Genomic DNA, 27,961 nt, shown 5'->3' on the forward strand with positions numbered 1-27,961 from the left:
TACATTATGAAAAAAACTAATAGAAATGTATTCATAGTATTTTGTTAGGCTTTTATTTTTCTGTTCACGCTTTGATCGCTTTTGACAACGCAGATGTTAATTCCGTTGAAATTCGCGAAGATAATAAGACATTATACTAGTATTCGGCACAAGTTATATTTATTTTTGTTATTAATACATGTAGAACAACGCAGTCGTGTAACATAATTGCACAGTATCAATTTATGGGCTATAGTAAAGCGTTGAATACATTCATCGTCGGTAAGGTACTGAAGAAGCAGGATGAATTATGACCAATATCGGCGCTATTTATTTCATCAAAGCATCTGCTGGTGTCACGCAGCCTTCCGCTACGTCTTCCTCGTCATCGTCCACTGCCTCGTCATCGACGCCTGCGACGTTCGGGGAGTCGAACTCGGAACCGCCCAATGGCTGCGACCGGACGATCACGGCCGATCGCGGGCAGTTCACGTCTCCAAACTACCCGTTGAAGGTCACAGACTTCCCGCGATGTCGCATCACGATCGTCGCATCGCCGGGGTTCGCTCCGGTCATCGTCTTTCCCGAGTTTGAATTCATGGGATCTAGTGACTGCTCCACGGGCGAGATCTTTGTGCAAGTGAGTATAACCTCATTTCCATTCTTTTGTTTGAAATCATTATTTGAAATCAGATTATACGGGGTTAATATAGCCGTGGGCACACTGGCAAAAAATCGTGAAGTTTAAGATCGCGAAGTTTTGTTATGTTTACTTCTTGCTAAATGAAATTTAAATTCTATCGTCCTTTATTATACCTTAAACCTGAAAACACTGCTTTGCCGCAAATCAGCAGACAGTGAAATGAATGATCTGACATTGCATGATAATTGCTCGGTGTGTTCACACACACAAACCCACCCAGAAATGATAATCTTAGAATCATTCGCGTTTTCAAGTTTTCACTGGCAACTAATTTCTGCAATCCTTCCCATGTACGCCTACTTCAATCCTTCCCATGTAGGGCCTACTGCCCATAGACCGTTTTTGTAATGTTATAAGTTATGGACAGTGGGTATTTCTTTCCTTACAGCCTAAGAATTCAAAGCAATGATTTGAATTCGCCTGGTCCCTCCAAGTAACGGTTACTTATAGGAGGGCATCTTTTGTGAACAAAACATGCATGGAATAATGTGAATATGATCAGTGGCGTATCTAGGGGGGGGGGGAGGGGCAAGGGGGGCACGTGCCCCGGGCGCCACTCCTTGGGGGCGCCGAAAACGAAAAAACGAGAAAAAAAAAAAACGAAGAAGAAAAAGAAGAAAAGAAGAAAAAAAGGGGAAAAAAAAAACAATGCTTATTGTGTTCACACAAGAATTCCATGTTTTGTACGCTGAAATTTCGGCTCGCTCGCTGCGCTCGCTCGCCAAATTATATATATAAAAAAGAAGATAAGAACAAAACGTGATGATAACGCGGACAAAATGACAATGTATATTGTGTTCACACATGCCATCGTTAGAAGGCAAAATGTTACATAAAGCAGCGGCTGCAATTTTACTTCTTTCGTTCTGAAGCGATCGCACATTGGATCAAACGAGGGCGCCAAAGGTGTCGAACATAGGGGGGGGGGGGGGCGCAAAAAACCAAATCAAACAAGATAATAACAAAACGTGATAATAGCGCGGAAATATATAAATTTCGGCTCACTCGCGCGTACTAATTTAGAGTATTTTTTTCAAGTTCTCAGTTTGTTGGTATAAATCGTTATCTATAAGGCAGTCACTATATCTTCATTAGAATTGTAAGATTTAATAAGCAAAAAATGACAAGAATTCCATGTTTTGTAAGCTGAAATACAGAAATTTTCGGCTCGCTCGCTGCGCTCGCTCGCCACAATTTATATTAAAAAAAGGATAAGAGCAAAACGTGATAATAGCGCTGAAATATACAAATTTTTGCTCACTCGTGCGTACTAATTTGGAGTATTTTTTCAAGTCCTCAGTTTGTTGGTATAAATCGTTATCTATAAGGCCGTCACTATATCTTGATTAGAATTGTAAGATTAAATAAGCGTAAAATGACAAGAATTTCATGTTTTGTAAGCTGAAATACAGAAATTTTCGGCTCGCTCGCTGCGCTCGCTCGCCAAAATTTGTCAAAAAAAGAAGAAGATAAGAACAAAACGTGATGATGACGCGGAAATATACAAAAATTTTCGGCTCGCTCGCTGCGCTCGCTCGCCAAAATTTATCTAAATATATTACATTTAAATCACCCTCAAAAGACCCCTTTTAAGTGCTTGAAAAAGCATATCATGCGGACTGTTTTTTTTAAGTCCCTACCAGGATGGGGTTTGGGTTGAACACTGTCAGAAATTAGGGGCGCAATTTTCGCGCTTGCCCCGGGCGCCGTTTTCCCTAGATACGCCACTGAATATGATACATTACCAAAATTGTTTATCCACTTCTTTCAACCGATCCCCGCCGTGGTAGATCAACGCCATAGAGGACCACCCAGAATTGGTCTGCGGATCGCAAAAACCATTTTCTGTCACGGCCGACGGCAACGTGGTGGTGGTGGACACCTTCGGGACGCCGGACTCTTTCCACTGGTTCTCGGCGTCCTTCCATTCACGAAGCACGGTTAACGGTGAGTCAGTGCGTGGAATGATCGGGTGATGTTTGTTGAAGTAGGGTTCGTTATTCCGATATCGGTTTCCCGTTTCGAAACACACCATTAATTCCATACAGGAGCATCTAAGATTTGTGCGATAGTCCGAAAGTGAATTAGAGTTTGTTAATCCGAACGTATGTGGCGTTATTTCAAAGGTTTGCTATTTCGTGTGAAGTTTCTTCTTCTTTTTTTTTTTTTTGGGGGGGGAGATTCGATGATCTAAAAAAGGATAAGATTCGTTATTGAAAGGATTCATTAATCCGAAAATGAGGGTTTTCTTCCCCCAAAGGTTCGTTAATCCGAAGTTCGGGAAGGTTCGTTATTCAAAAGATTCAATAATCCGAAAACAAAATAAGGTCCATTTTTCAAAGGTTCGTTAATCCGAAAATGAAAGAAGGTTCGTCATTGCAAAGGTTTGTTACTCCGGAAATGAAATAGGCTCGTTTATCCGAAAATGGAAAGATGCCTTCACAAGAGCCTTATTTCGTTTTCTGAATATAATGATCAACGATTACCCAAAATAGCGAAGATCCTGTTGTTTCGAATAGACAACAAAGGACCACAAGTATTGACAAGGAGACTATAGTTGTATGATGTCCGTTTGACCTATTGATCTTTCTCCGACTTTTTTCTCACAGTTCATTTCATCATGTACGAGGGGGTCATAGGTCGTTTTGACGCCAACGCGCTTGAGCCGTCCGCGTCGGGCGCTTACGGTGCGCACACTGCATTGCTGCTACACGCTCATCCTGGGTCACGTGTCAACGTCGGGTTTGAAGAAGTCCTCACGGACGTGGACCGACCTATACGGGTTAGTCGCTTACCCCAGACTTTTGATTTCCACATGTCCATCATTCTACTTTGCAGATTGTAACGTTATGTTCACATTATGGAAAAAACCTAAATAGTGATAAGAAAACTTTACATTTACAAGCAAATTTGAAAGTGACTAACTTAGAGATTTTTGTGAATAATATTTATGTATAGATAATTCTGTAAATCATATTAGGTACACTTGTGTAACTTTTAGACGTAAAACAAATGAAACTGCAATATTCATATCATTGAAAAGCCAAGAGTTTGATATTTGTTCGGTGAGTGCATACATCACTACCAAAGGCACCCCATACAATAATTTTACCCTTACTTCTATACTTGCTATACTTAAGTAGGCTGACACTGCTACGTGTGTTTTTGCTGATATTAGCTATTAAAGGTCATGTCTTTTTTCTTTTCTTTTTAAGATTCAAGACGTGGTTACAGGGGACGTGCTCGTCGAGTTGTACGGAAGGCACGAACACTTTTCTATCTCTTCAGAGGGCAACGAACTCTTGTTAGAATATGAGCGGGGCTCGACCTTTGAACTCGTCTTTGAATATCAGCTGCTCATCACTGAAGAGCAAGAGCTTGCTGGTCAGTACAGCAATTTTCGGTATCGCCAATGAGCAGAAAACTATGTCTTTTGCGCACGCTGAAAAACCCTGTCACAGATGCACTGTGGGATTCCTCGGTGCCATTGTCACCTCCGGTTGTCTTGCGCGCCTCTCAGTTCCAATGCAATTCAATGCAGTTTTCGTCTTCTTTTCTTTCGGTGCTGCTTTTGTCTTCGGTTAGAATTCAACTACAAAGAGTTTAAAATATCTAACTTTTATTGATATGCGGTCATGGAAACCATTGTTCGCTACTGCGAGGCTTCAATATGCTGGTCACAGGATGGAAAAGCGAAGAAATCTTCCAAAAAAAAAAAAACACCCAAAAAACAAAATACTCCCGGATAAAGACGGAAGTATACGTGCATATGCAACCTAGTGTGTCCCCTGAGCTATCCCATTGCATATTGCATCTAAAACGCTGCTCTGCGCACGGCACCTAGGTATTGGCGATACCAAAATTTGGTGCGATCGTTACAATCGTTTGCCATACCAACCTAAATTCGATTTGACAAACTTTTCACGTATTGCTGTGAATACTGAATCATAGGTTGTCAAAGCTTTAGTATACATGGCTGCATGCGATGTGTAGAAATGGAATCTTGTATTTACGGTGGCAGATCCAGAGGGAGCTCACCGGGCGCCCCCCTTATTTTCTATCAAAACAAAAGAAATAAAAAAAAATGGGGGTTTGGGAGTGCACGCACCTTTAATTTTGTAAAGCCCCCCTCCCCCACCCCCTCCTTTATGGAATTACTGGATCCACCCCTGGTTTAGGTAGATATTACCTAGTAATCTGTTTCATGGGTATTCATTTCGTCTTGGTGCCCATTCAACAAGGACTGTCATTCCATTGGAACCCTGAATAAAATCAGGATAGGCCTACATAATACATAACAATGTCGCAGATGATGGTGTCAATATGAACAATTATTGTTATTATTTTACAATAAATCATAATAAGCTGCAGTGATAGACTGAGATAACCCTTTATTTGTGACGGGAATTGTGACAATGCTTTGCATTAAAACATGTCTTTCATTTTTGTATCGCATCTATTTTGCCACCATAATGACTAGTCACGTCGGGTCCACAGTCGTACTGTTTGTGACATGGAATACATGTTCAATTTCGTTTTCTTATTCTCTGTATTATTTTTTCTAATTTTGTATCTTTTAAAGAATGTGATGTAACGCTTCTCGAACAATCGGGAGCTGTAACCTCACCCGGATATCCGATCGCCTACCCGCCGAGCCTCGATTGCACAATGACTATCCGCGTTGGTGAGGACTCGGCTATCCGCCTCGTGTTCCTGAATTTCTCAGTGGGGTCGGATAACTATGCAAGCGACGCTGAGGGCGCCATTGCAAATCATTGCTTGGATGATTACGTGCAGGTATTTTGGGTTTTTTGTTTATTCTTGAGCGGAAATTCCGTCACTTGCTGCTCTCTTATACTGAAATCGAGTCATAGTGTGAGATACTGGCACGACAATTCCGTAGAAAGGGGTTCAGAAGGTACAAGAGGTATCTGGGTTTATTGTTTTGGAGTAAAAATATGTAAGCCCCTTAACTACTTTAAAATCAGGCACGTCTGATTCAGCGACAGTTTGATCTTTGCAACTTTTCTTCTTTCTACTTCATGTCTCAAAGTATAAGAGTGTGATGTAACAAATACTCATCGTTTTGAAGTAATGTGATACTTCCCTACTTCGTACAATGTAAAACATCGGTGTTAGATTTAACACCATGGGTGTTAAATCTAACATCGATCAAACTTCAATAGAGGACCACACCCACAGGTGTTGAAAATGTATTGTGACGGTGTTAAAAAGTGTTCGCCTGGCACTTCGTGGTGTTAAACACTGTGGCTGGTGTTATTTTTGACACTGCGCTAGAGTTAATTCAATAATGACACTGCATGGTGTTGATTTGATATTGGTGGTGTTAATTGCAATGGTATAACACCCGTCCAGCTTCAATAGGTGACCACACCAACTGGTGTTACTGTGGTGTAAATTTGTTTACACATTTTTTCAAAAATCAAGTACTTTATCGGAAAATTCTTTATCATCTTGTTAAAGTTCAAAATTAACAAGAAGTGCAGGAACTAAGAAACTATTCAAAAAACAATTTTAGATTTTGAAATGACACCCGGAGGTGTTAATCTAACACCATGAATTAGCACCGGAAATCTAACACCAGCTCGGTGTTTCATATTTAAACACCGGACTTTTTGCAGTGTATCACACTTTATTGCAATGCTTACTAAGTATGTCTACGTGAAACATCCAGAGTGTAAGAACCTTTTCAAAGAAAGGGTAAAATAAGCTAAAACGAGATCTTTATTTCAACTTCTCATAGCTGGCTTCCATTATCTATCATAGAAAAATGATATCACTCGCTTTATTTCACAATATTCATGATGGTATGATGATAACTAGCCTTGCAACTGCAGTCGGTATGTTGCAATACTGCTACTGTATGACAAGTTGTTGATTGTGCTAAATTATAAGGTGTATGACGTAACGACTGATCGGGTGACGCGAGTCTGTGGTTTCCTCCATCCCTTTGCGTGGACGTCGGACGACAACGAGGTGGTGATTCTACTGCATTCGGACGATGAGGGCGCTTCCCCTGGCTTTCACGCTCAATACACAGCCGTGGAGAAGAATGAGGGTAAACTTTCCACCTCTAATACAACCACGTGTTAGTAGCTTCAAGCAGGGACAGAGCAGTGTACACAGAGTGTGTACCTCTACACGAAGTTGTGTACCTTTACATGGAGCTGTGCGCCTTAAAGGGATGGTAATCAATAGTTTTAGTTGAGATGGGGCTTCAGGTTTCCAACTGTTCTGTGAGAGAATGAGCAACCTATTATGAAATATGAAAGAGCATATAGTATTCTAAGAGGAATGCAAAGTTTATTTGATCGAAATTGGTTTTGAAATTTTCAAATATGCAAAGCAAAGCGATTCTAATAAAAGATGGCGCCCACCTTTCAATAGGATCGCTTTTTTTACCTTTTTTTTTTTTGGATATCTCAGCCATTTCGTCAAATAAACTTTGAATTCCTCATGTATTGTAAAGTAGTTTCTAAGTAACTCGGAAAAAAAAAAATAAAAGCTGAATCCTCATCTCAACCAATACTATACTGCCCTATTTTGGCAAAAGGAAGCAAGTGACAAAAATGACATTTCTCGTAAAAGATCAAAATGTGTCTGTCATTTACACTGACGTCAATGGACTATCATGATGTCTTATCTAACATATCTCTTAGTAGGATGATTGTTATACCCCCGCCAAACGAAGTTTGAAGGGGGTATATAGGAATCAGCGGACGGTCGGGCGGTCGGGCGGTCGGGCGGTCGGGCGGTCGGGCGGGCGGTCCGTTGCATATCTTGCGTCGCGAACTACTCTCTCAGTTTTCAACCGATTCCCATAAAACTTGGCACAGATGTGTGCCTTGGGTTGTAGATGTGCAAGACGTATTTTTTTACAGTACCCAAAAGTACGTTGCCATGGTAACGGCATATTATGGGCAAAAATGGGTACAAATCTTGCGTCGCGAACTCCTCCCACAGTTTTTGATCAATTTTTATGAAATTAGGTACAGATGTTCATCTGAATATGTTAATGTGCAAGACACATATTTCCGCAGTGGCAAAAAGTGCGTTGCCATGGTAACGGCATGTTATTGGTAAAATATAGGGCAAAATGCTTCATGGCAAAACTGCTTCATCAGTGTTCTTCCAATTCTCATGGAATTCATACTGAATGTTTGTCTTAGGATATAGGTCAGCATGACACATTTCTTGACAGTGACAAAAAGTATGTTGCCATGGTAACAGCTCACATATTATGAGCCAAAATGATGGAAAATTTTGTGTTGCAAACTACTTCCTCAGTTTTTGCCCAATTTCCATGAAACTTGGTACAGATGTGTGCCTTTGGTTGTAGATGTGCAAGACGCATTTTTCGACAGTACCCGAAAGTACGTTGCCATGGTAACGGCATATTAATGGCAGAAGATCAAGGAAAGATCTTGCGGATTTAACTACTTCCTCAGTTTTTTGACCAAAGCTTATGAAATGTTGTTTGGCGGGGGTATAACCAGTCGCTGTAGCGACATTTCTAGTTTCAGCATGAAATTTGGCCTGGAAGAAGAGCTCATTATGTAAATTATGAAAACATCAATAACTCAAATTCGGATGGTATGTCACTTGCTTCCTTTTGCCAAAGTAGGGCAGTATACTACTCCTTGAACACCTTGCCACTAGACAAAATTTGGCCAGCGAGCCAGTGTACGAGACTTGACTCTTGCAGGTAGAAGCCACCTTGCTGACCCTCCTCTTTAAGAACGTTGTTTTCCTCCACAGGCTTAACAAAGCGCCTCGGCGAATTTTCATGAACTGCCTTTCTTGCCCTCATTCATTTAAAAAAATATATTTTTCTGATGAGATTTACATTTGCAAAAGTATACAATTCCGCCAATCACTTCGTGGCATGTAATTAGGAAATATGATATAGAAACAAAACCGATACGAAATGATATCGACTGGAATTATTTCAATAGTACTGCTACTCTAGAGGTGTACCGGAACTGGCCGGAGTACGACCCTATACAGTATGTCCCAAAAAAAATTACAACGGGCCCTCTGCAATGATATCTTTAAAAATAGTGAATCAATCTAAATACAAATTCAGGGTGTGAAACTATAACTCATTGCCCACATCTTACAGAAAACCCCATTCGATTTGCTTCAGTGGTCAAAGAGAAATACGGAATTTTGTAGAGGATGTCGGGAATCTCTTCTGTCCAAGTTCTGTCTATTATTCACACACAAGGACATTGAATTGCTAAACTCGAAAGAATCCGATTCTTGACATGCTTTACAACAATCCACATTTCTCTGTGACCGCTTAACCAAATCGAATGGGGATTTCTGCAAAATAGAGCTAAAATGTTATATTTTAAGACCCTGAAGTAGCATTAAAAATTTTTAATCATATTGGGCATTATCAATGCGAAAATCTGATTGTAATTTTTTGGGGACATACTGCAGTAAGTCGCCCAAAAAAATTACAACCGGATTTTCGAATTGATAACACCTAATGTGATCAACCTGTCTAAGTGCTACTTCAGGGTCTTAAAATGTAACATCTTAGCTCTATTTTGCAGAAAACCCCATTCAATTTGGTTTAGCGGTCACAGAGAAATGTGGATTGTTGTAAAGCATGTCGTGAATCTGATTCTTCCAATTTTAGCAATTCAATGTTCTTGTGTGTGAATAATAGACAGAACTTGGACAGAAGAGATTCCCGACATCCTCTACAAAATTCCGCATTTCTCTTTGACCACTGGAGCAATTCGAATGGGGTTTTCTGTAAGATGTAGGCAATGAGTTATAGTTTCATACCCTGAATTTGTATTTAGATTGATTCACTATTTTTAAAGATATCATTGCGGAGGTCCCCGTTGTATTTTTTTTTGGGACATACTGTACAAACCACCCATTTGATAATTCAGATCCAGAAACACTATGTGTCATGATGCTCCTTCAAACATGATGTTTCCTCAAACTATGGAACGAAACCGGCTTTAGTTGGGCACACGTGTTGGGTCTTATTGTCAGACAAAATAATCATCAGAAGCTGTAGAAAGACACCGGTCCCGCTTTTGCAAAATATATCGTAGTGTTTTTCATTCACTCTCTTCCCTAAATTTCCCAGACCTGGACTGTCTGGTGGTTGAAGGGTCCGAGGTGTTCCTGAGGCTCCCCGCGGACTCTGATTCACCCCCGCCTCGGTGCAGGGCTGTCCTCTCCTCGCCGCCGAAAACTTTTCTCGTCATCGAGGTCTACCGCATGGACATTCCCGACAGAGAGGATTGTGAGAAACAAGGCCTGGTGGTATGTTAGCAAAACAATTCATGTCCACAGTTTGAGGTCTTTTTTGACATAAGCCAACTGCTCATGTACGCATGCTACATGGAAAACAAACACACAAACAAACAAACAAACAAACAAACAAACAAACAAACACACAAACAAACAAAAAGCAAACAATACAACATTGATATATGTTGGCTAGTCATCCATTAGAAGCAGCATCTCACTTCCAGTGTTTTGTGCTTTTTTTCTTCTATTTTCTTTTTCGTGATCTGTGACTGATATTTGTTTTTTTTTTCTTTTTTTTCAATTTCTATTATATATAGAGAACTACTATGTTTTTAGTTTTTCAGCTATTGGAATGTTGTTAATTATCAAATTTGAATGTAAAACATTATTAATTGATAGCCAAATTGATAGCTAAATTTGGACTTGGGTTGTTTTCATGTTCGCGTATTCATTTTTTCGTTGTTGTATTGTTTGTTTCTGTTCACTTTCAAATTGAGTTCACGGATGTAGTTACCGAGAGAAGCAACTCCTACTGCGGTTCGACCGCTCCGTTTACATGGACATCTGGCTCTAATGAAGTTGAAGTAAGCCTCGAAATGACCAGCGCCACAGGACAAACGAAGTTCAGGGCTCGCTATCAAGCACTCCCACTATCGTCAAGACGCCACCAGCTCTCAGGTATTTTATATCCAAGTGCCAAGTATAAGTCAGTTCACGGTTAGCCCTCGTCTGCAATGACCTCTCCAACCACAGACTTAGAAAAGCATGGAACAATCTTCAAAAAGAGCAGTTGAAAATAGCCATGCACGAAATGGTATACATGCCAGTGCTGCATGAATGGCTTTTACTGATGTTGCTGAAAAAATGCACATTCACCGGTAAATATTGATCTGCACCTGGTTCATCTAAAAACACAGTTGTCATGAAGCCCTATCTAGGTTTTGAATACCTAAGTTGCGAATCCATTTCAAGAGAAGGTCTGCAATGACCTTTATCTGCACATGCTCAGATTGGAACTGTGAACTGGCAAAATTATATCGTTGTACGTTATATTCATTAAACATTCGATGTAACAGAACTACAGCCACCAATGAGTTTATTTATCTACGAAGGGGGTGAGATCATGAAAGAGTAAATTTGACGTATCTTTTGCATGGACTAATTGCAGTTATTCTTTTCTATTCTTGTCTCATCAGATTGCAAACACGCAATCACCGAGCGCAGTGGTGAGATTAACGTGCCCGAAGTTCCGGCCTGGCCACCGCAAGGAAGTGGAGACTGTCTGCTGCTTTTCCACGCAGCCCCTAATCACCGACTTCGACTCGTCGTGAAGGATCTGGTGATCGACATTGCTAATCACCACTCGAACAAGCACGCCATCCACGAGAGCGATATCGAACACAGACAGTTGTCTCTCGTGGACACTGACGAAGTCGGCTTCAAGGTTAGACACACACTTAATCTGCCACCTTTTTCCATCTCCCCTGCTTGCGTTTTTTTGTACCCTCAACGTGATATTAGGTATCAAAAATACTATTTTTTAAAAACATATTCCAATCACGATAAAAACTATAGAGAAAGAAGGTATTGTGATGTTTTAATGAAAACCTTTGCTCATTTCATTCCTTCGCGGCATTGAATAATAATCAAGCGCTTCGCGGTTACTTATATTCTTGTTTTGAAAAGAACAGACTTCAGTCAATTCAATTTCCATCATTACTGCGGTTAGGTTATCTTAGGACCTTGTACTCTTCTTTCTTTTTCATTTCGAAAGTGGATTTCGATACCTGACTTGTTTTATATGGCTTTCTGACAAAACATCTAACAAAAATCATGATGGGGTGTAAGACACGTATGAATAGTTGTGCTTAAGATTGAATAGCGCATCACTGTTTTACTTACGGTTCTGTATGTATGTGTGTGTTTTTTATGGTAGTGACAAAGTGAGCATTTTCAAACCTTTGAGCGTTTTCCCCCATCCCACCTCACCCCGAAAGATTATGGACGTGTCCGTCCGACGGGAAAACGTCGGGAAGGCGATCGAGCTCACCGCAAGTCAGGAGGCCTTTACCTGGACGAGCGAGACGAACGAAGTCATCGTACGGTCGAGACAGCTCTCCGCCGACTCGACCCGCGTCCAATTCCGCGTCGAGTTCACCACGGAGATGCAAGAATCAGGTACCAAATTCTTCTTCATCGATCCCTTGCCGCCAGGCGTAGGAAATTACATTGTTAACAGGCTAGTTAAGATTTAACTTTGTTTTACCATGAAAAATTCGCTTTATCCAACCCTTAGGAAATTTCTACATGATTTAAATTTTCCTAAATTCTTCTTACTCTGAAGAAAAAGAAAATCATATGTATTCTTTTGTATTAAAAACTTATGATATATGATATATGAATATATATATATATATATATATATATATATATATATGTATATGTGACCCTGCACCTCAAAACAAACAAAAAGTCGCCAGACATAAATTTTTAGTTAAGACCATATTCTGAAAGAGCAGACTTTAAGCTTTAAATTTATGTATAACTCAAATCAAATGGACTCTCCTAACCTATCTAGATATTGGAAAGAAAGCACAAACTCAGGAAAAGTGTGAACTGAGAAAAGAGGCTCTAAAGTACAGTGTCTATTCAAGCGCTTTATCTTTACCAAACCGTGCTGGCTGTGCGATGAATGGGACAAAAAAAAAAAACAAAAACAGGAAGTAAACCACCAGAGTAACAACAATGAAGGGATTATTAGATTAAACTGAAATTAAGCATGCCTCATTAACACATTCTGTCCACAGTTAATGCCAACTTTCAAAGCAGTAGCACTATCTTTTCAAAAGTTATTAGAGTTGAAAGTGAAGAGTGTGGACAAGGTTTTTCAGAAATAAAAAAGGGATTCTAAAGACACTCGTAATCACACCATTCTACCAAAAATGTTCGAGATAGAAACTGCTAAAAAAAAACACTTTCCCGCCCATTTTATGATAACAAATTTTAGGAAATGTAAAAGAAGACCCGCTCTTTCAGAAAATATGAAAAAGTCAAGTTCGGCTAGGTTGACCCATTTCACTTATTTTCAGTCCTCACGCAAAATCAGTGTGTGCGACTTTATGTTCGTTTTGAGGTGCACGGTCACACACACACACACACACACACACACACACATATATATATATATATATATATATATATATATATATATATATATATATATAATATGATTAATAACGTATGATATTTACATCCCGCCCACAGGAAATATACCCATGGGACAATGCGGTAGAGTTGTGAATGACATGCCTGGGATACATAGCTTGGTATCTGCACCTGTCCGATGCCAGATAGTCTTCAGGGCCAGGCCCTCGGAGCGCGTCCTTGTCAAAGTTATGCCATTTGATACGATGAAAGAAAGCACGCGGAGCGACGACAACGACTGCGCCAGAGCCTATCTGCAGGTGCTATAAGTAGAAATCCAAACGAACCTACAAGATAATGTTCTCATTAAAAAAATGCAAAAATCAAAAGTCAACAATAGCAACAAAATTAACACTGGAATTTAATGCAAATACATAAAAAGCAAAACAAAAAAATTAACACTGGAATTTAATGCAAATATATAAAAAGCAAAACAGCAAAATAAACCTGGAATTTAATGCGATGTGTACCAAACGAAATATAAACGCTTCGTCTTTGGTAAATGTGAAATTATCATTGAACCAATATTCAAGTCAATTAAAAATATAAAAATAAAAACAAAACAGAACAACAACAAGCAAAAAGAACAGCAACAACAAAATAATCTAATGATGAACGCTGTCGTCCTAATGTAGAGGAACTTATACTTCTACGAGAATGGAAGTGATTAAACTGCGAGGTGTACTGTTTATACCAGACAGAGGAATAGCAGAAATAGATTTTTGCAGTTACCTACGTATCAGCCGAGAATTTTCACCGCTCGCACACGTTCTAATAATAGTCACTGATTTCAAATATTTCAAAAGACGAATTCAAAGCTACGAAATCTGAATTTCACTTTTTTTTTACTATCAGCCATAGCAATTCTAAATATCACTAGAGATTCGGTACGTCTGCCTAATGGGTGTACTTTCCGATATTTTATGCATGTTTTGTCATTGGTTTATTTGAGAAGATAAATGCATTCTTGTACTGGGTTTTGGGATCATAATGTGCACTTCCTTTGCATTGATGTTCATTACATAGTTTGTCTTAATGCTAATGAGATAAAAATTGATACGAAATCTGAAGCATGCCGTCCATGCCATGAAGCGTGAAATGGGTCATTGTTTAGAATACAGTGAGTCGAAAAAATGATAAAAAGTGGATGATATGAGGTCATGTCTTGTTTGCTTGTTTGCTTGTTGATTATCTGAGAGTATTAGATTTAATCTTTGATAGTTAGCTTCCTTTTCATACTGAATAATGTACTCCAAATATTCTTTCCTTGCAGTTAACCGATGTGCTCACACGTCGTACCGAACGCGTGTGTTCTCTGCCAGGCAAGCTGTCCTTTTCCTGGTTATCGGAGGGCAACGAACTTTCCATCCTCGTTCACGGAAATGCATGGGTCCTCCCTTTCAACGTCGCCTATGAGAGTATTCTCCAGCCTCCAGCCTCTCCTTACCAGTCGTTTTTAGTGGATCCACCCGGGGAATTCTCTTCCCTGCTGCATGCTAGTACTGCTCGACCAGGAGATGAATGCGAGGTACGGTGAACCCACAACAGGCGACTCGACGCTTAGACTAATTAATGCGTGTGGTTAGATATCGTATTAGAAATAATTTCAGAAATATGACAGTGGTGATTTTGTTTTTAATTGAAGTTACGTGAGTGAGGTAGGTAAAGGCCAAATTACCACCTAATTTCATGACTTGTCCTTAAAAAGTCAGAGAAACGTTTAGATTCTTGTCTTCCTCCTATCGGTGTTACCACAGACGTAAAGAGGTCTTTTTGTTATAATCTTACTTGAGCCCTAGTCTGTAGGCCTATGTATGGATGGGGCGTGATTCTTGTATTCTTACATTTTGCGCAAATGAATTTAAAAAAAAGAAGCAAAAAGCCTCGACGCTAAAGCATAGAAATAGTACGTAATATCTTTAAAAAACCCAACTGGCATTATCCATTTTACGACAAAGTCTTTTGAACTTTAATCCTTGACCGCACGTAAAGAATACTTGGTGTCCAACGTCCCTTTTCAACGGCGTGTAACTGCAGTATTAGGTTTACCCAACAGGTGTATTGAACTGACGTCACTATTCACAACTTGTTATATACAGAATCACTGGAAATCTGGGATTGTGGCTTTGAGGGGAGTTAATCCTTTCTTTTGTAGTTACATGACGGGCATTTGGATGGAACAATAGAGGGTTGATGTTTAAAATACACGCAGGTCTTTGCCACATCATCCTGTATGTGATGTGATTGTTCTGTGGGACACTGTCTTCTCCAGATTTTTAGAGGAAACGACTGTCAAGGAAAGGCTAGGCTACTCGGGCTGTTGGACATCGTCCTCTATACATTTTAGAGAAAGTGACTGGCAAGCAAAGACTAGCTACTTGGAAATCACTCAAGCAGAACACCCAAGAGTCAATAAAAGAGATGCACACCCCGGATGGTTGGGCGGAATTCTCCCTAGTGGCCGCCATGAGCGGACGTGCAGCAGCCGCCCCTCATGCAACCCTCGACAAAACCACCAACCATCCACACCCGCTCCCAGCAACCACACATCAATCTAAAGATCCCAAACAAACCAGCAGCATCAACACTCCAACACCACACACCACGAACACTGACAATCACACTCGCTGTGCTCGATTCCTCCTCGCACACCCCCCCCCCTCAATTCGGTTACGAAACCCAACCACAGCAACCACATGCCTACAATACCGAACTACGATCATACATTCAATCATTCAATCATTTTACAGTCCTTTCCAACTCGATGATAAAACCCATTGCAGACCACAACTGACATGGCATAAATTAACATAATTAGATCATATAATCATCACATAATGGGCGGCAAAGTCAAAGTTTGAGCCTACCCTCATTTTGTTGTCCGCCCGATGGCCTTACTGTCCCATTTGAATTTGACAACACACATCACACTCGCTGTGCTCGATTCCTCCTCGCACACCCCCCCCCCTCAATTCGGTTACGAAACCCAACCACAGCAACCACATGCCTACAATACCGAACTACGATCATACATTCAATCATTCAATCATTTTACAGTCCTTTCCAACTCGATGATAAAACCCATTGCAGACCACAACTGACATGGCATAAATTAACATAATTAGATCATATAATCATCACATAATGGGCGGCAAAGTCAAAGTTTGAGCCTATCCTCATTTTGTTGTCCGCCCGATGGCCTTACTGTCCCATTTGAATTTGACATGATGATAAAACCCATTGCAGACCACAACTGACATGGCATAAATTAACATAATTAGATCATATAATCATCACATAATGGGCGGCAAAGTCAAAGTTTGAGCCTACCCTCATTTTGTTGTCCGCCCGATGGCCTTACTGTCCCATTTGAATTTGACAACACACATCACACTCGCTGTGCTCGATTCCTCCTCGCACACCCCCCCCCCCCTCAATTCGGTTACGAAACCCAACCACAGCAACCACATGCCTACAATACCGAACTACGATCATACATTCAATCATTCAATCATTTTACAGTCCTTTCCAACTCGATGATAAAACCCATTGCAGACCACAACTGACATGGCATAAATTAACATAATTAGATCATATAATCATCACATAATGGGCGGCAAAGTCAAAGTTTGAGCCTATCCTCATTTTGTTGTCCGCCCGATGGCCTTACTGTCCCATTTGAATTTGACAACACACATCTAAGTAGTCTCTAAAATAGCCCCCAAATGGCCGCCATTACCTCATACCGATGCCCCCATCCAAGGGGTGCTGAATTCGACAACGCTTAGATGAAATTTTGGTTAGATGCAACTGTTTTAACCCTCAACTTTCTCAAAAGCCAATTATATGGAAATAATAGGAATTTCAAGACTTAAAACAATTATTTCAAGACAAGTCTTGAAATTCATATCATTTGACTTTTAAGGAGGTTGAGCCTACAGGGTTAAAAACAATTACATTGTACATCTTTCTTTACATGTTCGCCAAAACTTCATCTAAGATACCCAGTTATAAGACATCTCAAAAATATGTCTCAACTTATAGCATATTCATGTCTCATAAGATAATCCCATTCGTATACAGAACATCCCATGAAACCGGGTCATTCTTCCCGCTCATCATGTCCATAAAAATTTCAAGCTTCATGGCCTTTAAATCTCGTATGTATTTAATCTTTATCTATGATTGTTGCTTGCTAATTCTTTATGCTTTACATCATTCTACATTTATTTGTCTACACGCAGATCATAGTTCACGCCAAATCGAACGAACGCCTAAACCTTCGGTTTCGCGAATTCTTGATGGACGATGTTGTGACGTCACAAAACCACATCCGAATGGGCAGCGACTGCCAAGACCAGTTCGCACAGGTGAGTTTTACCAAGAGCGCTTTACTTATGAACGTTTTCAAATATAGGCCTATTTAAATGTTAACATTTCCCTTGTTGACATAATTTTCCTCTTTGGGACCTGTATGTTCATATCAGTTTAAAGTGTTGCAAGTACTTGCAATTCACTTTATCGCTAGTAGTATGAATTTTGCTGGAAATCTTTTTATTTATTGTGTGAAGCGAGTAAATGAATATATCTATGAATCGAGAAAAGTGATGACAAGGGTAATCACAACGATCAATATCATCACTCTGATCAGTATCATCAGCATTACCAAAAAAAAAAAAAAAAAATTATTGTCCACCTGTATAGGTCACGGATTTGACATCACAGCGGAGCTCCACTTTCTGCGGCCAGTCGGACCTGTTTTCGTGGACATCTGACGCCAACGTGGTCCGTGTTTTGTTCCGGACTCTGCCCGGTAGCGTCTTCAACGGCTTTCGGACCGTCTATCACACCTTTGAAAGAACCGAAGGTATTGTTTCAAATGTGTATACTCCCAGCTGGTCTTCGTTCAAGTCGTTGAGAGGCAACCTCTCCACAATCTCTCAGTCTTCCATCGTCGTCATCCTCATTATCTTTGTCTCTTCCTTGCCCTTCGCTTTCCTTCTTCTGAGTTTGTCTTCTTCATTTTCTTCTTCTTCTCTTCCTCCTCATTTTGTTTCTTCGTTCGTTTGGTACAATGTACCGGGCTCTGGGCACTGCAGTGCAGATATCTTTGTGCAAATCCGTTTGCTGACTATTCATCTTTCAGTTTAAGGCACATTATATCAGAAGAATTAAAATGTAGGCCTACACTGTAAAAACATCGGTGTTAGATTTAACACCACGGGTGTTAAATCTAACACCGATCAAACTTCAATAAAGGACCACACCCACAGGTGTTGAAAATGCGCTGTGATGGTGTTGAAAAGTGTTCACCTGACACTTTGTGGTGTTAATTTGACACTGTACCTGGTGTTATTTTGACATTGTACTGGTGTTAATTCAAAAAATGACACCACATGGTGTTGATTTGATATTTGTTGGTGTTAATATCAATGGTTTAACACCCGTCCAGCTTCAATAAGAGACCACACCGACTGGTGTTACTTTGGTGTAAATTTATTTTCCCATTTTTCAAAAATGTAGTATTTTAATGTAAAATTCTTGATCGTCTTGTTTGAATTAAAAATCAACAAGAAGTGCAGTTACTAAGAAACTCTTCAAAAAACAGTTTAAAATTTGGAAATGACACCCGGAGGTGTTAATTCAACACCATAAATGAGCACCGAAAATTTAACACCAGCTCGGTGTTCACTATGTAACACCGGACTTTTTGCAGTGTATGTTCAGGTGAATCAGCATGCAGTGATGCCGCCTATCGAGCGGGATTTTGGCATTGGTATGTCCCTTTGATAGTTTGTTCCGGTGCATGCATTTTCCCAAACTAATCATCATTTCATCTTATACTGAAATGCTTTCTACTTTTCCGTTCGAAGCCGAAGAGGTACGGTTAGTCAACGCATCAAGCTGGAACTGGGTCAGACAAGGTTTCAATGGGACAGGTCGCATAACGTCCCCGAACTATCCCGCGCCTTACCCGAGAGGGATCCGCACAGAGATTGTTCTACACGCGGGCCCGGGACATTCTATCTCACTGGTTTCGTCGCATTTCGACCTGGGTTTCAGCGGGGAGTGCCAGGGGGATTTTGTTGAGGTGAGGTTGTGAAGTGCGTAGTAAAATTATTGGTGTACATTATGCAATAATAATGTTTCACTCTTATTATTGCATGCAATACACAAAACCTTTACTCTCCAGCACTTTCAGTTACCCAGGCCTGTGTTAAGCATGCAACACATAGTGGCTGCAGATCATTACTTTTCGTGATGACAAAAGTTATCATATATTGGTATTTAGTGTTGCTCAGGACACGAATACACAAATGGGGCCTATAGATATTCGTGATGGGGGCAAGAATCCCCCAATAGAAAAAAACCCCAACAACAACAAACAAATAAACAAACAAACAACAACATGAGATTCTGATTCAAATTAATAGATGTTACTGAAAGGTAGCCATGGTGTGATACAGTGTATTATGTAATTCGATACTTTCAGAATAGGGCCTACTGGCCTGCCGAAATTTTAAAAAGCGAGCTTGTTTTCCCCTAAAAATATTGTTGATAGCATTGAAGGAGTCGCATGTCTTCAACTTCATTGAATTATGTAAATCAATAAAATGACACTTCTTTTCATGGCTTAATGAATTTGTATGCTTTTTAGTCAAGACGGCGATATAGAATGCAACACCCAAGAGGATAATAACAACTACAATAGACCGATCGGACTTGAAAAAAAAAAAAAAAAACATTAACTGCGGTGTCCCAGTTGCTCACGTATATGCTGAGTGCATGATATTGCGGCGGGCGCGAGCCGGGTTGCAATGTATATCATGCATTCTCATAATATCTATCATGCATTCTCATAATATCTATGCACGCGCGAATGGGACACCGCAGTATATGGCGGATTCTGTTGTTCACGTAACCTGCCAAATATATCACGTGACTTACACACACACGCACACACACAGACATATATATATATATATATATATATATATATATACACACACATACATATATATCTTTTGCGCCCTTGTTGAATGTAGATATTAGATCTTGGTACCGACAGAAACCTTCGTGTTTGCGGCAATCACGCGCCCTTCACGTGGACCTCGGAGAGCAATGAGGTGAAAGTCACTTTCAGGAGTGACACGCACGAGGAGCATGATGGGTATGACATCAAGTACCAGGATGTAAAACCAGTTTCTGGTGAGTTAATCGAATAAACTTGTGAATAAGTTAAAACATTGATATGTATGATTTCCTGCCTTTGTATGGTCATTACTCTAAATCAAATCTACAAATCAAATTTGTTAAGATCGCAACTGCTGATCTGTAAATTAACAAACATGTCGAAAAAAAAAAGAAACCAGTGGGACTCGAACCTGTCATCTACTGCTTTCCGGGCAGCGACACTACCACCAGGCTGTCCCTGGTTGCCGGCAGTGACACGATGAACATGGAACAAATACCCAAGCTCCGAAATTCCGACATTGTTATATTCAGTAGTCCAAGGCGGACAAGGCATAGGATAAATGAAAGAAAGATATTATTCAAAGGGGTGAAGGTTCAGGAATGAGTTTATTCAGTTTGTCTCCCTCTACAAATTAAATTTGTTAAGATCGCATCTGCTGATCTGTAAATTAACGAACATGGCGGAAAAAACGGAACCAGTGGGACTCGAACCTATCATCTACTGCTTTCCGGGCAGCGACACTATAGTATACCACCAGGCTGTCCCTGGTTGCCGGCAATGACACGATGAACATGGAACAAATACCCAAGCTCCGAAATTCCGACATTGTTATGTTAAGTAGTCCAAGGCGGACAAGGCATAGAATAAATGTGTTTATATATCTATTATTTTGACAGATTGTATCAAATACTTAGAACTGAACGAGTCGACACAGTCATTGCGTATGAGCACGAAACACGCGATTCATTCGCACCAAGAAAAGGGTTACTCGAACGAGAGAGGGCGCTGTTTGTTTGTGATCCAAGGAACTCCGGAATCTCGACTGCGAATGACGATATCGGATCTGGAACCATTTAGTTTTGAAATCGGCAACGTTCAGGTGAGATTCTCATTTCTAATCGATCAAGTGTAAGATTAATCGATCAAGTAGAACAAAAAAGACCATTTGTCTCGTGAAAACTCTTACGTGTGAGTCGTGTGAGGGCGTGGTATTTGAAATAAGACAAGTGTTGTAAAACGTTACCCATCTTAAACAATTTTTTGACCTCCGACTTCTGGACAACAAAGAATGATTTATTTAAAAAGCACATCTTTACATGATTTCCTATTATTTACCTCGATTGAACTTGCATCGCTTTTCATGAAAGTAGGGGCCTATTTGTTTGCGAGCATGCGTTTTTGTGTGCTCTTACGTTTGAACGAGTGTGCGTTTTTCAGATATTTGCCAGGGAAAAGAAATCAACGAAAACCGAGTGATAAAAGCTCTTCAGTCAAATCAATACTCCTTTGCACTCGATGCCAGGATAAAAACCTTTCCCTCTCATTTATCTTTTTTTTTAAAAGAAAATAGATTTTTCCTTCTCCCTTCAATTATGAGATACCATAAAGTTTTAAGATGCTCTTCTGTCTGTCTGTCTGTCTGTTTGTTTTGTTTGCCTTTTTTTTTTGGAAGATGTCGGATATGGTAATATCCTCCAATTTTTCTACGCTGTTTGTCTTCACTGTCAGGTAATGGATGTTCTACACTCAAAATTATCTACATACACCCTGTCAGATCCGCTGCCTTGGTCTTTCACTTCTGAAGGGAACGCCCTCTACGTCATGGCGCAAGCTAATCAAGAACGCATACCATATTTCACGATGCAAGTCCATGCGATCCGACGGGCAAGGTCGCCGGGTCAGTCGAATTGCCTTTCCGTGTTAGACAGTATTGGCTGGTTTGCTGTCTTTCCTTCGAAGGCCGTATAATAAGAATCCCTGTTCCATAATTTGCTTTTTATAGTAGTGAACATGAAAAGAATTCAATTGTTCAACATTCAAATAAGTTTTTTATGATTGGTGGTGTTGTGGCTTTATTATCGCCGAGTGTCATAGAAATGATGCGAAGCGCAGTCGATCGTGTCCATCTCATCTTTGAGGTAGTAGCTCAATTGGGGGCTTGTCCGGGAACTGACATTCAAGTCATGTTTTGGATGCTCAAGTTCGACGACGGTATCGTCCTTTTTTCCCCCGGACAAGTTGTTTTCCCGGACAATCTATATTATGAATGTTCGTGAACTCATGAATAACCAAGTTGTGAGAAGTTTCGAGACATAGCATACATGGCGCCTGAGGAAATAAAGTGGAGTTTAGTCGTTTTCTCCTCGGTGATTGTTGGTGTTGTAACTTTATCATCGCTGTGTGATAGAGAAATGATACAAGTGTGGTCAGTCATGTCAATTTCATCTTCGGGGTTGTAACAGTTTGTTTACTTTTTTTTTGTTTTGATGGTTGGCGCGTATACTACTAACAATGGGATGAAATGACGTGTAGGGCCGAACAGTACAATGCAATATTCCCATTCATGAATATTTGCTTGTAATTCCATGGCAACGAAATATTCACGCAAAGTGAAAGATGGAAGCGCTCATGTGGAGTATGTGTGCAAGACGATAAGATCATCCTATGCATTGCTCTGTGTGTGAATTATCATGTATACATAGTGCTCCCATTAATCTGCCATATTGTGCCTAACTTGCCACATTTTACAACAGTTTACCATTAATGATTATTTATTCTTACAGGATGCCAGAGGGTAATTGAAAGTTTTGTCCAGAATTCGACGCTCCGGTTTGCGGGATCAGGTGACTCTAACCAGCTAATCGTTCTGCAAACCGATTCAGAGAAAGTCGACAATCTAACATGGGATTCGAATGAGATAACCGATTCCGGTTCGGCGATGAACATGGTGGATAACCGCGACGAGTGCCAAGCCGTGATCCGACTTCAGCCTTCCCTTCGACTGACTGTAGTATTTACGGTGTTCGAAGCTAGCGGATATGACTGTGCAGGGAAAGAAGCTAGCCTGGAGGTATACAGGATGAAGTATGATATCATTACCATATACGACAGAAAACTCATTCAAAGGTAGACCGTTAACGGTAAAATAACAAAGGTCGTATCTCAAGATCAGTTGCGATCTATCAAAGCAAAACAACACAGCAAAAGTGCCCAATACACTTATTGTGCGTGTTTGCAGAAGTGTGATGTTTCATATTTTGTTATGTAGGCTGAGATTATAACGGCATGAAATCAAGAAGGTCAAAAGTGAGAGGTCTATTTCAGAGATCAAATATTAGAGATACAATGTATCGTTTGGTGTGACATGTAGATGAACACGGTAGGATGTTAAAATGAGACATAAGGATGTTTTAACGTGAGAGAGTTCGGCAATGAAGTGTCAGCTGTCAACATTAGAATCGGTTTGTTTACGGGCAAAGATAACAAGCTTGAGCCTATGACACAAGGGGGATTGGGAGGAACTTTGTTCACCTACTCCCTGATCACACTGTGTGTTCGTTGTGCGATGGACAGGTTGTTGATTCTACGTCTTTGCGGACCAGACGTTTCTGCGGAAGTCAACCCAAGTTTTCGTGGACGTCGGATGCGAACGAAGTCCTGATGAAATTCCATCGGTACGACGCCAGGCATCGGCTGAGGGTAGAAGCCAGGTTTAGACCCTTTGAACGTCCGGAAGACACAGAAAGTGGTAAAGTATCAGTGTTGACGTTGTGGGTTACACTAGCCGAGTCATGAATCATAAACCAATAAGTCGTTCGCACATTAGCTCTAGAAATGCAGTTCACATGTGTCCCTGTAGGACACTGGTGTATTGCTTCTTTCGCATTGGTACAAAGTGTTTTATATTTGAGTATTTAGTTTCTGGAAATGGAAGGAGGAAGAGTGTTATTTTGTCAAAAGCTCTGACCGTTTTGTGTTACAATAGTGTTGCATTCATTTACATTTGAAAGGGTGTGTACACTTCTGGTCGAGGTGAGGATTTAGCATTTAACGTTTTGCAAGATATTCAGAAACCACTCAAAGAGCATGCATTTCTAAGGGGCATCAAAAGTTTATTTGATGAAAATCGGTTTTGAAATGGCTGAGATATCCAAAAACAAGGTGAAACAAAGATATCCTAATAAAAGGCGTGGCCTGTCGCCTTTTATTATTATCACTTTTTTGGATATCTCAGCCATTTGAAAACCAATTTTCATCAAATAAACGTTGAATCCTTCTTAAAATTACATGCTCTTTCATATTTCAAAAGAGGTTTCTCATTATCTTACTTAGGAATGTTCAAAACATGAATCCCCACCTCAACCAGAACTGTACAGTCCCTTTAATCGATGTATCATCATATGATTATTTGTAGTCCTCATTGCTGTTTTTGGGTGACTCTCAATAAGCTTTGATCGATCGTCAACATTATGCTCTAATAATATTTGGATAGTTGAATGTTTGAATGTAATATGGTATTCTACCAGCACATTCAATCACCGTCATTTCTTTCTTTTTTTTTCTTAATTTTCCAGAGAGATTTTTTTCGTTCCCCCGCAAGAACCCTAAACATTGTGTTGTTTTTTTTCAAGAACGCTTAACTCTCTGTAGCCTTTACGAGGCAGTATCTCGAAGTAATATGCTGATGGCCTTTGATCTATACTCTTAACATTATTTTCCAGGCGACAAGTGTTCGAAAGTTTTGACCGCGAATAGTATGGTGATCGAGTCAGTGTACCACCCCAGACATTACCCGGAAAATCTCAACTGCTACACGGTGGTGCAGGCTCCTCCGGATCAACGTATTCGCATCATTTTCACTGTTTTCCATCTAGAAGGTCTCGCAGGTAGCGACTGTGACAGAGACTATCTCGAGGTACTGCGGAACCAGTCGCGTTTTCATTTGTATGCAAGCGTATTATGACTCACAAAAGCGCTACAAATTCAGCCTTATGGAATCCGTTGTCATAAAGTCCTTGATTTAAATGAAATTTGTCGGGTTCTATATGAATTTTGTGGTATTTTAGACTTTGGAATTCAGCATTTTGTGATGCCGCTTTGCATCAAAAGAAAGAAGAGCGAAATGAATCCAGTTATACGATTGATTGATTGACTGATAGATGCTTAGATAGATATCATGATTAATCACAGATTAAGTGATTTTAACACTTAAGTATCAAAACAGCTCTTTCTATTGTCATGAAAGAACCATCAATGTGAACATAGAAAAGAGTGCCATTTACAATAAAATAGCCCTATACAGAAACATTAACATGCCAGACAACGTTTATCAATAACGTTTAACAACAATTGTTCATCTCATTTTATTCAATCAAGTTTATGTATGAAGAAAAAGACATTAACCTGTTCAGGATTGCTAGTAACAGAGAAGCAGGGGAGAATGATAAAGAGCAATTTTTGTTTCAACAAAAATTTCGTAAGTGTGCAATGCTTTTACTCGACACAAGATTAAAGATACACACTTATTGTTGTTAACTTGATAAAGACATCCGACTGATTTCGTTTGGTTTGTCAAGATATCCGATTTGTCAACGATGCGAACTCATCGCGCGTGCGGCAGTTTAAACCACTACGCGTACACCTCAGATTCTAACGAGATACTCCTACGATTCGTGACGGACGCGTATACCAACGGTCCCGGATATCAAGCGACTTACGTGTTTATGAAGAGACCGGAACCAAATACAGGTATATGATGTATATCTAAGTTTGAAGTCACTAGAAAGCGCCAGGACGTTCACACTGTGTGTGTGTGTGTGTGTGTGTGTGTGTGTGTGTGTTTCATTAAACTAATGCACTGACATCTCCCACCATGATCCCATATCATTATTATGAACTGTTGACAATTTCAGTGTCCTATGTCGCGTGTAAAAATTTGTGTGCATAGAGTGGTTATGTCTTTTTTTCTTTAACGTAAGTAACCGCTTCAGAACTGTTACCACTTTTCGAATCTCTGCATTACAATAAACCTATTCTTACATTGTTCGAAAGCAGCTGTGGCCATGATTCGAACGCGGGATCCTCCACCATCCCACAGTTAAAGAGGAAATCCAGTCCAAATATAAGTTAATCTGATAAAAAAGAGTAAAATCTTATGAGTTCAACGGTAAAAATTGGACTTAAATCGGATGAAAAATAAGAAAGTTATGACACGTCTGACCGACTCACATTATATGTTTTGTTTTTATAGCGCCCGTCACAAATGGATGTCATCTATTCTTCGCACTTGCAGATAGCAGGTTCTTTAAGAACAACTATAAAAAAATGACCCACATACGGAAGACGGATGATGCGGAAAATAACAAAATTTGCTTTTCTTGTAATTCGCCTATCGATCAGAATGCAACATCACCCTCATCCACGACGAGGGGTCAATTTCCTCCACTCCAAATGACGTTGCCAGGGAAACGCATCACGGAAGAGACTACCATTGCCAGTACCTCATTCATGCCCCTCCATCGATGAGCATCCTGTTGACGTTCGATTTATTCATGGAGGCAACAACTAACGACTGCAAAAGAGACTATTTAGAGGTAAAGGAGAAAAACACGATTAAAGTATCCATTGATGAAATCATTCTGACATCTCAACAATTTGGTGATAACATGTTGCAAAGGTGAAGACGTGGATACTACCACGTGACTATCTTCTGGAAGAGAGAGAGAGGGAGTAACTTGTCTTCCTTCGTGTCCCATCTAACCGAAGAATACTATAGTTTATGACGTCATGCATGTACAACGATAATAGAGAAAATAAAAAGAATAACACAAAATTGTCTTTGAAAAATAAAAAGTACCTATTAGTTTCTTCATAATGTGGTTGTCCATATGTGATGTCACACTCTGTTGTACTCGTCTTACCCAGCTATGGCTGCATCAGAACTTTAAAAATTCATAACTTTTGAACGGATTGTCTGATTTTCCTGAAACTATACAGTTGTGTTCTGCTATTATTGCTGCATTCCCCCATTTCACATATTTGGGTTTCATTCTCTTCCAATGAGTCTAGATCCATTTCATCTCTAAGGTCATGACCTCCGTTCCTTCACTTCCTGTCAAACCAACGCAGATCACAGACACTGCAGCGGGGAGCACAGACAGATTTTGCAGCTTCCTTCGCTCACATCGCTTCACGTCCCAGGGCAACGAACTCGAAATCGCATTCCACAGCAGCGAAAAGGGAGAATTCAGTGCAACGTACAAATGGTCCCAAGAATCAATATCAGGTCTGTAAGCCTGTCCGAAAATCAGAAAAATGCATACCACAGGATTACTGCTAATAGAGAACAATCTAATGTTAATATCTGTGATATCAATAATGTAAGGATGGTACGCTTATAAATACTGCTGTTAGTAAAAGGGCCCACAGAATGTAAATGAAAATTATTTTCGATGCATTTCGTTGTGTTTGTTTGTTGTTTTCACTGGAATTCTCTAAAACGTAAACATAATTTGTCAACCAAAAAAATGTCGGGTTATTTTTCTAGCCAATATTACAGCTACATGACTGCGATAAAAGTCGGGCAAAAGACTTCGCCGTCGTTATCGGCTTGAAATAGAAATAAAAACTCCAAGAGCTTTTTGGTCAGTGCAGATTCCCATCTTCAGAATTGTGCTTGTTCGGTGGTATCCTGTAAGAGTTTTTATGGAGACTTCTTAAACATCGATTTTCAACGCATTATTATTATTATCATTTTTTTAATATGCAATTATTGCTCTTGCAACTTCGTACTTCGATGC

General features: G+C 40.0%; 1 protein-coding gene across 1 annotated transcript; it reads left to right on the top strand.

Annotated features, from left to right (window-relative positions):
• Positions 1–289: 289 nt before the first annotated feature.
• Positions 290–20,412, top strand: LOC139738405 (cubilin-like). The gene is made up of 15 exons (XM_071649042.1): positions 290–619; positions 2,473–2,629; positions 3,292–3,464; positions 3,898–4,066; positions 5,265–5,479; positions 6,599–6,761; positions 9,816–9,974; positions 11,179–11,426; positions 11,980–12,160; positions 13,247–13,446; positions 14,460–14,714; positions 17,431–17,556; positions 17,912–18,053; positions 19,060–19,277; positions 20,233–20,412. The coding sequence occupies exons 1-15, from the start codon at positions 290–292 to the stop codon at positions 20,410–20,412; spliced, it is 2,916 nt and encodes a 971-aa protein (XP_071505143.1).
• The last annotated feature ends 7,549 nt before the right edge of the window (positions 20,413–27,961 follow it).

The sequence above is a fragment of the Diadema antillarum genome, unplaced genomic scaffold (genome assembly GCF_040938485.1).
Source record: "Diadema antillarum isolate AM-2024a unplaced genomic scaffold, OU_Dant_1.0 seq00000740_RagTag, whole genome shotgun sequence".
Taxonomy (NCBI): Eukaryota; Metazoa; Echinodermata; class Echinoidea; order Diadematoida; family Diadematidae; genus Diadema; species Diadema antillarum.

Bases quoted from the DNA above. Each gene is read 5' to 3' on its own strand.
- LOC139738405 (XM_071649042.1), top strand. From the start codon at position 290: ATGACCAATATCGGCGCTATTTATTTCATCAAAGCATCTGCTGGTGTC. The intron at 620-2,472 runs GTGAGTATAACC...CCGCCGTGGTAG, and splicing joins CGGGCGAGATCTTTGTGCAA to ATCAACGCCATAGAGGACCA. The intron at 5,480-6,598 runs GTATTTTGGGTT...CTAAATTATAAG, and splicing joins GCTTGGATGATTACGTGCAG to GTGTATGACGTAACGACTGA.